Source organism: Papaver somniferum, unplaced genomic scaffold, assembly GCF_003573695.1.
Source record: "Papaver somniferum cultivar HN1 unplaced genomic scaffold, ASM357369v1 unplaced-scaffold_132, whole genome shotgun sequence".
Classification (NCBI taxonomy): Eukaryota; Viridiplantae; Streptophyta; class Magnoliopsida; order Ranunculales; family Papaveraceae; genus Papaver; species Papaver somniferum.
In genome coordinates this window covers 14,917,475-14,929,293 of record NW_020622381.1, presented here as the reverse complement: position 1 = coordinate 14,929,293, position 11,819 = coordinate 14,917,475, and the positions used below count along the sequence as shown (strand labels likewise).

The 11,819-nt window shown below is 37.0% G+C and overlaps 1 protein-coding gene across 1 annotated transcript; it reads right to left on the bottom strand.

The window, feature by feature from the left end:
- Positions 1-389: 389 nt before the first annotated feature.
- LOC113333005 (ATP-citrate synthase beta chain protein 2-like) lies at positions 390-6,042 on the bottom strand. The gene is made up of 16 exons (XM_026579491.1): positions 5,888-6,042; positions 4,500-4,624; positions 4,269-4,371; positions 4,052-4,117; positions 3,844-3,967; positions 3,606-3,740; positions 3,365-3,502; positions 2,624-2,779; positions 2,392-2,520; positions 2,143-2,275; positions 1,936-2,063; positions 1,740-1,845; positions 1,505-1,581; positions 1,340-1,410; positions 938-1,222; positions 390-810 (listed from the first exon to the last, which is right to left on the bottom strand). Exons 2-16 carry the CDS (start codon positions 4,597-4,599, stop codon positions 735-737), a joined length of 1,827 nt encoding a protein of 608 aa, XP_026435276.1. The 5' UTR covers positions 4,600-4,624; positions 5,888-6,042; the 3' UTR covers positions 390-734.
- Positions 6,043-11,819: the final 5,777 nt, after the last annotated feature.

The following is an 11,819-nucleotide window of genomic DNA, read 5'->3' as shown; positions in this document are numbered from 1 at the left end:
TTCTGAATTCCGCATTTATAGTAATAGCTACCAAGGTATAGAGATCAATACGTATCATCTAACAGCATAAAATTGAGTTTTTATCGTATAATTGTGTGATTTTATTTGATATGCCATAACACTATGAGTTTAGTATATAAAAATTATTTAATTAGTATATATATTAATGTGTCCGTGTCCTGATGATTTTGAGTTTTGGAGGTCCCTGTGTCCGTGTCGTGTCCCGTGTCCATGCCAGTGCTTCCCAGCACGTGTAATAACAATTTAGTTGGCTTTAATTATGATAATCCAAACGTACTTCTCGTATCCTCGACAAACCCTCTCATCAACATAGTATGAAATTTCAATATAACATAATTATAGTATTCATCTATGAAGCAACAATCATGTGAAAACTACATAACTGCCTGCATTTTTCTTTGTCAAAGTCGGCATCTTTTGCTGTTAAACTCTTATGGAACAATTTGTTCACTAACTGACTCACAACTCATAACAGATTAATTATTTCAAATCATTCACATTTCTCTTACTACACTAGTTTAACGACAACACGAATAGCTGCAATCACCGAGTACAAACAACAATGTTACGCTTATAAATGACATGAGAAATAAAAAGTAAAAGAAAAAAAATAAGAAAAAGAGAAATCACAGGACTAAAAATGGACATTTGAAAGAGACAAAAAGAATGAGAAGCAAGAGGCATTGTTACAACCGGTAGCTAGAAACAGGAGATTATTTGGTGTAGAGAACATCCTCCCATGGGTGACGGTACAACGGCTGCTTCAATCTCTTCTGGTCAAAGGTGTGCCTGTAAATCCATGCACAGAAACAAATGAAATCGAGATTTGATATCAAGAAGAAAAATGATTATTATTTTTCATCTTCTTTTTTGTAGGATGGGAATTCAAAATATGTAAACGTAAATCAAAACTCACCCAATGAGACCAATGGAACGTGCAAGCACAAAGAGTCCGTTGAGATATCCTATTTCAACAATTTCATCAATCTCGGTTTTGCTGAACATTCCACTACCAGCAAGGAGATCCAAGAAGAGAGATCCAATGGCACCATCGACATTCATAACCAAGTTGTTTGCCTTTGATAGAGTGTAGGTTTCAACTTCGACGGCATACTCCATGTATTTGACAGAAGGGAAGTTGGTACGCGCGTAAAGTTGTAGTAACTCTACTCTCTTATCTCTGTTGTCTCCTCTCTTGATTCTGATACATACATAGAACTTTTTTCACACTCAACAGACAGAGAAAGTAGAATAGACTATAGTGTAGGTCAAGCTTGTGTGATGGCAAAGATAGACGCTAAGCGAAGAATGCACATACCTGTGCCCAATTCCTGGTACACGAATACCCTTCTTCTTCATGCTTTCGACGAACTCATATGGAGTAAGACCCTGTGGATAAACAGCAGAACAACATCGGAAAATTTAGAAACTATTTTCCATTTAACCATGTAGCAGCTAAAGAAGAAAAAGAAAAAAAACTCACCTTGTCATACGCATCCTTGAAGTATCGAGCAGCATCATCAATGGCTCCTCCAAATCTTGGACCAATTGTGAGTAACCCTGTTCATAAGATATATTGAGTTTAGGTTTTCATATGCTAATCATATTAACAAAGATAACTCTCTTGTTCCTTCTTTTGTTTGTTTTCCAGCAAGAACTACGCGACAATGTTCACTTTTTTGGCAAATGGCAGAAAACATCATTAATCAAAAATTTACCTGAGACAAGACTAGAAACTAGATCTTTTCCGGCCCTTGCAGTGACAATGGTATTGTGAGCGCCAGAAACGCAGGGACCATGGTCAGCACATAACATGACACAAATCTGACCAATTAAATATGATTTAGTAAGATATAGAAAGAAGAGACGGAGAAGAGATCACAACAAACTCAAAGCTTTGATATATAAACCTACCTCAATAAAGTGTGTGCAGTAGCGAGGAAGACTGCGTTTAAACCATAAAAGGGATATAACATCACCGACACCATAACCCTGCTCAACAATTGATGACATTGGAACACCGGCATAACATGGTTCTTCACCTGCAAATAGGACAAGAAAATAGGTACATACAACTGCATCATTATCCATTTGAATGGCAAAAGCAAAAGCTCATTTTACCTCTGTCATCAGAGATGGTGGAAACAATGTGAGTTGGAGCGCGAACTTTTCCGCTCTTAATTGCGATGCTGAGATCCTCAGGGATTTGAGGAGGTGTGATTTCCTTGACGGGTGTTGTCTTTCCATCTTCAACCTAAGTAAAACAAGTATCAAGCTAGTCAATTAGCTACTACCAGATTTTAAAATATGCACCCCAAGCATTGGAATTATTCAAATGCAGATAAAACCAGATGTAGGCTGAACATATACAAGTTTCTCAAATGTCTCTTTAATTGCTATCTCTAGTTCTTCAAAAGATGTGGGAACAATGGCACCTGCATCCCTTAGTGCTTCGTTCTTGGCTTGCGCCGACTCCATCTCACCACCACTTTTGGCACCCTGGTGTAAACATTGCACAAAACCAGAAGTTAAGAATGGCCAAATAGAATCATTAATGATTAAACTTGAGAATATGGATTTTTAACCAGGGTAAGCAACTTACAGCATGACCAAATTGAACTTCTGACTTGAAAAGTCGGGCACAGGTTCCGCTCACCCAGGCTACAACAGGTTTATTGACCTTTCCCTGTTTTAAGGCTTCGACAAGAGAGTACTCATCTCTTCCGCCCAGTTCCCCAAGCACAACCATCATTTTGACCTAATTGAAAAGTCAAAAAGAAATTAATCAGCAAGAAAATTCGTAAGGGATGATAAAAATCAACATAATGCCTTTTGGACATTCACAAAATGATGCAGCGGGAGAAAATAGACAACACGCTGAAATCATTGTTCACATGAATAATGGTTAGCGGCGACTGGCAAGTTTGGTCGTGCTTGTTCATCCCTTTACTGTTACTCTGTTAGTGTCAATAGATTCTAGGTCACATAATGAAGTTTGAGGCTAAAGAGTAAAGATAACAATCAAATCATTACGACTCCTGTATAACTTAATTAGGAGGTAACCACCACCGCTAATCATTGAATCTGAATGTAGCTCAAAAGCCCAATAAGATCCAGATCCTTCGAACGCTACATAGAAGTTGGAGATAAGGTGATATCCAGTGGTTCAGTCATGCATCAGCTGGAGGATAAGACATTTGGCATGAAACAGGAGCATAGTTCAAGAACTTGGGCTTTACTGATACCTATTTGCCAACTAGAACTGTCTATTTGTACACTAGCAGCCTCAGTCTCATGTAACAGAACTGCATTTTTAAAAGAAACTTTGGAGACGTTAAATTACCTGGGGGATGTTGTTAAATCGCAGGATATGATCTGAAAGAGTTGAGCCTGGGAACACATCTCCTCCAATTGCAATACCTTCATATATTCCATCTGTTACACGGGCTATAGTGTTGTACATTTCATTAGACATGCCACCCTGCAATAGTAAAAAGGCAGTTTCAGATGTGTCTGCACTAAAAGTAGTAAATTTTCTCTGCATAATAGCAGAAAATCTAGCAAAAAGAGCAGAATATACATACAGATTTGGACACGAATCCAACAGATCCAGGCCTGTATAGCTTGCACTGGATGATATTATCAATAGTTCCAGCAGTGTCACCAATTTTAAATGCTCCAGCTTGAATGCCTCCAACAGTGGCAGGTCCAATCACAACCTGCAAAGATTCCAGTTCCAAGATCAGGCAAACAACCAGCATAGATAACAGTCATAAAATCCTCTGAAAACTGAAGTCCAGTAATCTATGTAAATTCTCCAACCTTATTGTTTGCCTTAGCATATGCAATTAACTGCTTGGTATCTGATTCTGGAACACCTTCTGCTATTATAGCCACAACTCTAATAGTGGGTTGCTTCAGAGCAGCCATAGAAGAAGCAGCCGCACTGCAATATGCCGAACGAAGTGTCACTCAGTTGACAAGGATTCAAATTGGTAACTGGTAGCTTAGTGTAAAGAGCATGACTGACCTTCTGAATGATGCAAAGTTGATAAAAACATCAGCTGTTGGATGTGCAGCACAAGCGGCCTCAACACTGCAGGAGAGAATCAAAAGGTTCGGTAAATATATAACAAACTCCATGATGTACTAAGTTATTAACAGTAGCGAACGACTCAGAACATGCAGCCAAGGACCTCTAGTGATTCCTCATTAGTAAAGCAAAGAAAAGAAAAACAATAGCATACGCTGAATGAACAGGAATTGCAATTTCCTCTTGACCGAAGAAAAGTTTCTGGAACCCCTCAGCACCCGGAGTTATAATTCCAGCAACAGATGGCGTTTCTCTCCCTAGGTAAGTACAACAACAACATTCCAGATTAATAAGATGCTCATCTAAGAAAGCAACAACCTAAATTTTTATTTGATACGCAATTACAAGTAGGAACCCAGTAGTATCAAAAAGAAAGGCTACATACCACAAAGGAAGTCAAAATCAAGCATCCGTTGGATAGGAAGCTGCTTGTAGTTATAAAATAGGGCTTGTGTGGAACGGGAAAATAGTTGCCCAGTCGCCATGATGGACAGAGACACTCAATACTACCTGCAAAAGATACAATGTTTGTAAATCTAAAGAACATGTCAATGAAATTGTACAAACTTCAACTTATTAGAGAACGATTACGTAATAATAAAAGATGCTATCATTTTATTTATATTCTTAGCCACCATATGCGACAAAAATGACCAGTTAAATATTTACGGACTGGTAACTGAAAATCAATAAAAGACAAAGTCACAAAACCACCTTAGGAACTAGCTACTACTGTAATATATGTTCAAATCACAAAACACAGAAACGAGCCAAAAAGCAGTACAATTGTTGACTGGGCCTGATCTCTGTAATTGACAAGCATGCACACGAGGTATCATTTTACTACCAGTTTAAGTGTTATACAAAAAAAGGAGGGATGAAAAAACGTTGCCTCCATGAAATGTGAACAATTAGTATAACCGAGCTTTGATCAATATTCGAAAGTGTTGCATTTTCTACCTTGACACTAAAATTTCATAACCTTGGTAAGCCAGATATCCTCATCATTGCTAAGTAAGAAAGCCTAAGTCACTTGAAACTAAAAACTAACATTATCATGCCAAACTGCATCATTCAAATCAGTGAATTTTCGTTGTTCATAAAGATAAACTCTTTCATTTAAGTAGGTATAAATTTTGAGTGATGACTAATGGTGATCAGATCCATACAACATCAACAAAACCAATACAATCCGTACATCTTGATCTCTAAACGACATAAACGAGTTTATAAAACTCCAATCATGGATCTACAGATCTATCATTTTTAGAATTCACCACAACAGATCCAGTCCGTTCATCTTACCATGCAAACACCAACAACCTACCTAATTCAACAAAAACACTTGTACTACAATCAAATTCATAACCCTCGTTAATGATACACACTAGTAGATCTCAGATTTACCCGCCAAATTTTCTCAAAACACTATGTGATGAAATTTAGAATCTCATCCCATCGCAGACCTAACCTAACAAAATCTTCAAATTAATAAGCAAGTAAGCATTTCTACCTAACTAGAAAATAAATAAATATACACATACTAATCACAAACGCATCAGATCCCACGTTACCAAACCAGAATAAAACAAACAACCGCATTTTCAGTAAGACGAATCAAATCTAATTCTAGGCAATCACATTAGTTCGATTTCAATTCAAAATACGAAATCGAGATCAGAAACTGCAGTAACTACAAATCAGATCTCACATAAACATCAATTGAATTAAAAAATTGTTCAAATAAGAAATCAGAAAGAAGAAAAAAATTACCTGAATTAGTTGTGGCGATATTGAGTTTGAATTTGGGCGGAGAAGGAGAAGTGAAGAGAGATTCTGCGAAAAGAGCAGATAGAAAGAAAAGAGATGCAAATATGTCGGAAGGAGCCGATCCTATTTATAGGCGAGACACTCCTCTTCTTACTGACTCGACCAATCTTAATTTTTGTAAAGAGAGAGAGACGGGGGAAGGTTGTAAACTAGTCACGTGGCGCATGTTAGTTAGCTCACGACTGTTTTCATTTTTTTTGGTGATTTTGGTGTACCATGTTTGTATCAAGATTTGATTTGATACTAATAGCCCGTTCGTTTCAGGTAATTGGGAACCCAGTGATTGGATTCGAAGGGAATAGGCCCAATTCCCCTGAACCGAACAGCCCAAAAAAATTTAGAATTGGATTGCTAAGGAATCCAATTCCCTCCTATGGGCTCTATTCTATTGCATTGGTGGGTGGGTGGAAAGGAATTTGATTCCGTAAAAAACAAAGGGAATTGAGCGAAAATTACGAATCTGTCCCTCTGAAAATCTGGTTTTCTTTTTTCATTTTACTGAATAACCATTCGTATAGGTACTGAAATCGATCTGAGATCGAGAGAGAAGAAGAGATCGAGATTTTCTAACCATCTGAGATCGAGAGAGAAGAAGAGATCGAGAGTTTCTAACCATTTCGTTCGATCTGAGATCGAGAGAGAAGAAGAGATCGAGAGTTTCTAACCATCTGAGATCCAGAGAGAAGAAGAGATCGAGAGAGAAGAAGAAAGAAACCACTGAAGAATGAGAGATGGAGAAATACGATGATTAGGTTAGGGTTTTAAATTCTCGTATTTTCTTTCTTCTCTATCTGTATGTAATTTCATTTTTTTTAACTGCTCGTTTTGTTAGGGTTTTGATTTCTTTTCAGTTTGTTGCAGGAATGATTGATGAAAAGACCAATTATCATCTCAATTGGATTTTCGGCTTTGTGATAATCGATCATCAACTCAGGAACAATAATTTCTTCCACAAGAACTCTAACTTTCATTTTCAACAGTACCTATTTCTTCTTCTCCCGACTCAATCAACTACAGTATTATCAGCGTTTCCCTTTGATTCAACTAATAAGAACTTTCAAGGTATAATTCGTTCACCAATTTCATTTAAATTGATTTCGGTAATTTTTTAGTTTTATGATAAAATTAGCTTATGCATGTGTATGTTGGGTTTATGATATAATCCATGAAATCATCTTTTAACTGTCTCTTGATTGTGTTATGTTTTTTTTTACTTACTGATCTAATTACAGCTTTAGTTCCATAAAGTTAGCAGAGACAATTAGGAATGCTCACGTTCTTGTCACGACAAACTTGAATTATTTTGGTTAATTTAGAAAAAGAACTCTTAACAATACTTAGAACTGCAGTTGCCAATCGTTGATGCAGATCAATTGCCACCTCTTTTTTGCCTTATGAGAGAGAGAGAGAATGTGTACTGAGGTGTTTACATTTGAATTATTATGGGTTTGGTATATCTTGATGTATCTCTGTGATTTGGGATTATCATTTTGGTAAAAAATTGCATTTGGTGATTTTGTCCTGTTTATATTACATGATGAGTAGTCCTCAATCGGATCTGAAATGGGTAATCCTCTTATCTGGTTTCAGCTCCATTCACTTGTGACCTAATCTGATTTCTTGTGATTGTTCTGTGATAGACGCATTTATGTGTCTAATTTGTCCCAATTGTTTATATTGTTAGTACTCTATTTTGTACTTATTTGGTTATTTTATGTCTTTGTAGGTGTTTTTGGAGAAATAAGCTTTTGCGGCGAAATTGGCTAAAAAGTGGTTTTTGCGCTCGTGGGAGAAAATTACTATACGGACTCTCACTTTGGATAAGGGGTAACCTAATTACTAAGGGGCACCCCATTTCAGGGCATGTACTAAAGGGACACCGGAACTGGATAGGGGGAGGTCATCTTCAAAGTTTCAAAACTGGATTTTGGCGGGAAAAAAGGCAGCAGCGTCAACAGTTTTGGATCAATGATTTGAGCGACCTAGGAGGCGATTAAATGGGAAAATTTGGTACCCACGGACTCTACAAGACATAAGGGACCTGTTAGAAGCGATTATACCCATCTAATTGGGCTGGATAAGTCAGAAAATCCACACAAAGTCAAGACAGTGCACACGGTTTCTGTTTAGGGTTTGAGATTAGTTTGAGAGATTTATGGGATATCTTGCGTGGGATATACATCAAAACAGTTGGGTAAAAGTCCTAGAAGATATTTGAGACGAGAGAATAGCTAGAAACAGCCTGTAACGCAACAAGAAGAAGATTATTCTTCAAACAACCCGTAAAGAATAATGGAGATTTCCAAGGGGTTTGATCGAGTTTCAAGGGGATTTAAAGCCTATAAATAGTTGGTTTTATGTCAGAGAAGGGGGATGAAGAGTTAGGGGTCGATTGGGAGGCCAGCAGAGAGGCGCAGGAGGAGTTGCAGGAATTGTACCTGCTGCTGCTGCTGCCATTAACAAACCTTGAAGAACACGAAGAACGGACTGCTCAGAGCAGTCTTATTTTCTGCAGCGTCAACAGCAGCAGCTGGGTGTCGTTGTTTTACTGCAGCTCACTGGTATCGTTTCTGGACGAATTTTGTGGGTCACAGAACCACTGTTTTATATTTTTCACTCTTTTAATCATATTTTGAGCATCAAGTATGTATTTTGAGAACATGATTATTATGAGTAGCTAAACCCCAATACTGGGATGATGGAGGAAACCATTCTTTATGCATGAGTAATTTTATTTAATTCTTTTATGACTATTTGCACTATTATGAATGGAATTATGAATTTTATTGATTATTTGTGATTTTGTCTGATGATGTATGCTTAATCCATGAGATTCTTGATGCATCATGCTTATGATTTACATATAATACTTACAAAATCTATTTTTGGCAAAGTAAGAGTCGATATTTGTTATCAATATAAGCTTTAATTGTCTAGAATTAATAATTGAATCGCATGAGTATAAGAATTGGTGAAATCCTGAGTCCCGGTATCTCTTGATCCTGTGACAATTTTGTATATATTTTTGTTTATAAATCTATTCACAAGACCGAGCATCGAATCCGTATTTACCGCAATCGAATACTACAACAAAATGGCGCCGCGCCGGACTTGTATATAGATTTGTTTTTAGGTTTATTTTTTATTTTATTTTTTACTATTATTTGTTCCTTTTTACGTTTCTTTTTGTGTCTTTGATTTACAGGTTCGAAGTGGAATACTAAGGACTTGGGAACAAAAAGCTTAAAGCTAAAAGTTAAAAGCTAAAAGAGAAGAAAAAAAGACATAATTTTTTTTTAGGATTTAATTTTATTATTATTATTTTTTTTTTGTATATAGCTTTTATATTTTTTTTAGAATTTGTAAATAGGCTTTTTTTCATAATTTTTGTAATTTTGGACTTTTTATTTGGACTTTATTCTGGACTTTGGACATTATTTTTAAAACCCTACGGAAGGGTTATAAATTAAAAAAAAAATTAAATACAAACTGTTTGCAGGGAAGGACGACGATTACTATATCGTCTCGGCCCCTCGGGTTCGCACACGTCATAGGAGTCGTGGCCCGAGTCGACGACAACGGTTCATCGCCCGTCTGGTACGGGAGGTAAGTCCAATCGAAACACCCGCGAATCTCCTGCAAGCGGGTTACTGTCTGCCTTAAGGTGATAATTGTTTGAGGACGAACCGGACTGTCTTTATTTTCCTAGTAAAGGGCAAGGCCTGGCCTAAACAAGATAAGGACTCGGATTTCATCACCGTTTCCTTCTTGCCCGCCTTAGGAAAACGAAACCAAACGCGAACCTAAGCCTAAAATTTTGAATAGAACGAGACCAATAGGGTAACGAGCTTAATAGGAAACTCGTTCGAAAAATATTGGTTGCTCTTTAAGCACATTTCAAAGTTCATGATGGTTTCTGTGAGTTGAATGCGTGACTGCGCCGCCTTGTGATAGCGGTGAGGCCTTGGGTATCAAAGCTCCACTGAGCTTCCCTCGCCTCGATTCAACTTACATTAGCTCGGATTGATTCCAGAGGGGTGTGCTCAAATTGTAACGAATTCCTTTTCGAAGGAATAGAAGCTGGTCTAGAAAACAATCTAAGTGGAGCCATCATGCTTTTTGTTTGCTAGATTCTATAGGTTTGATTTGGTCGAGTCGGACTTGTTTGTGATTGCGTAGAATTCCCCTGCAATTAAGAATGTCGAACTGGTATGATAGAAGCCAATACAATGAATATCGACCTGAATTTGAATATGGACATCATCAGTATTATGACCATAGTGAGAATAGTGACTGGGGACGCCAACCTTTTCAAGGTTATGGTTCATACCATGGTGAGCCCAATTACTATCCGCACGCGCATCAGTCATACGAGCAAGAAGATTATAATACTAGTTCTTCGTCTTTAGAGGATACAATCAAACTTTTGAAAAGTAGTCCTTATTATGATCCTTCAGTTCCTATTCCTTCTCTAGAAGAGACTCTCAGGAATTTAGCTAAGTCATCACGTCAGTTAGCTGAATCGACGTATAAATTAGATGAGGTGAATAATGTAGTTATGGACGAAAGAACTGCAACAACAACTGAATCTGTAGAAGATATCCTCAATAGATTAACTCAAAACTTAGATCCTACACTAAGGGAACTTTCTTTGGAAGAGACCCTTGAGAGGATAGCTGAGTCGACACGTAGACTTGAGTTAGAGACGAATGAAAGTATTGCTCGAAATAACTTGAATTGCCAATATAGTGTATCCAATAATACCCTTGAGAATGAAGATACTTTTTCACATAATCAAGATAACGAGGTTATAATTGGTAACACTACTTATTTAGATAAGGTTCAATCATCTTCGTACTATTATGATGAGGATAGTAGTGATGAAGAATCTGAAACATGTAGGCATAGTAATCAGGAATCTAGTAATCCAATTGAGCTTTATAGTGATTATATTATTTCTACTTCAAATCCAAATAATTTTTATGATTATTCACCTATTCAAAAGGACGAGGATTTGATTAGGGATACCACCGTTTTAGACGATGTAGTTTTTCCTTTTGATTACGAAGCCGATAGTGGTTTAGAGGAACGGGTTCATTTCGAAAATACTGTTTTAGAGTCTAGCGACTTAGAAACAATAGTCTTGGAAGAAGAAGATAGACCCGTAGAGATGAGTAAAGATGCACTACCTGATAATAACTTAGAAGAATCTCTTGAATATTTTAAGGACTCTGAAGATACGGAAATTCAAGAAAAAATTAGAGGTCTATCTAGAGAAACTGAAAACTCTAAGTTTGGGGGTGATTATCACTTCCCTAGTGCCTTACCTTTAACTCTCAGAAAGTCCCCACACTTAGGACTTGACATCAATGCCTCAACCATTTTACAAGATTACTTTCATACTCGTTTTCCTGAACCTAGTGATGTCCATAAGGAAGTTCAGTTGTTAGAAACCCATCCTCTGGTTGATGAGGTTAGACCAGGCTATGATACTAAGATCGACTTTGTTTTCCCACCAAATATTTTTCAAACAATTGTGGGAACGTATAAATTTCAAATGTGTCAATTATTAAGTTCTGAGACTAAACCTAATTACTTTAGGATATTAGAATCGACACATTTTCTTAAGAATGACCACTACTCTCACTGTGGTCAATTATGTAAGTCAAACCTGATTGACTTAGAGGATCCTCAATTATTTAGGTTATTATTTTGTGCTTCTAAGTTCTTATTTAAGTACTTACAGACTCTAGGACCTAATAATTCGGATCTCAATTTTGAGGAGTTGCAGCCTAAAGAAATATATTTAGACCCTTTTATAGAACCTGAACCACAATTAGATATAGATATCTTAATCAGGAAACTAGGTAAGGGC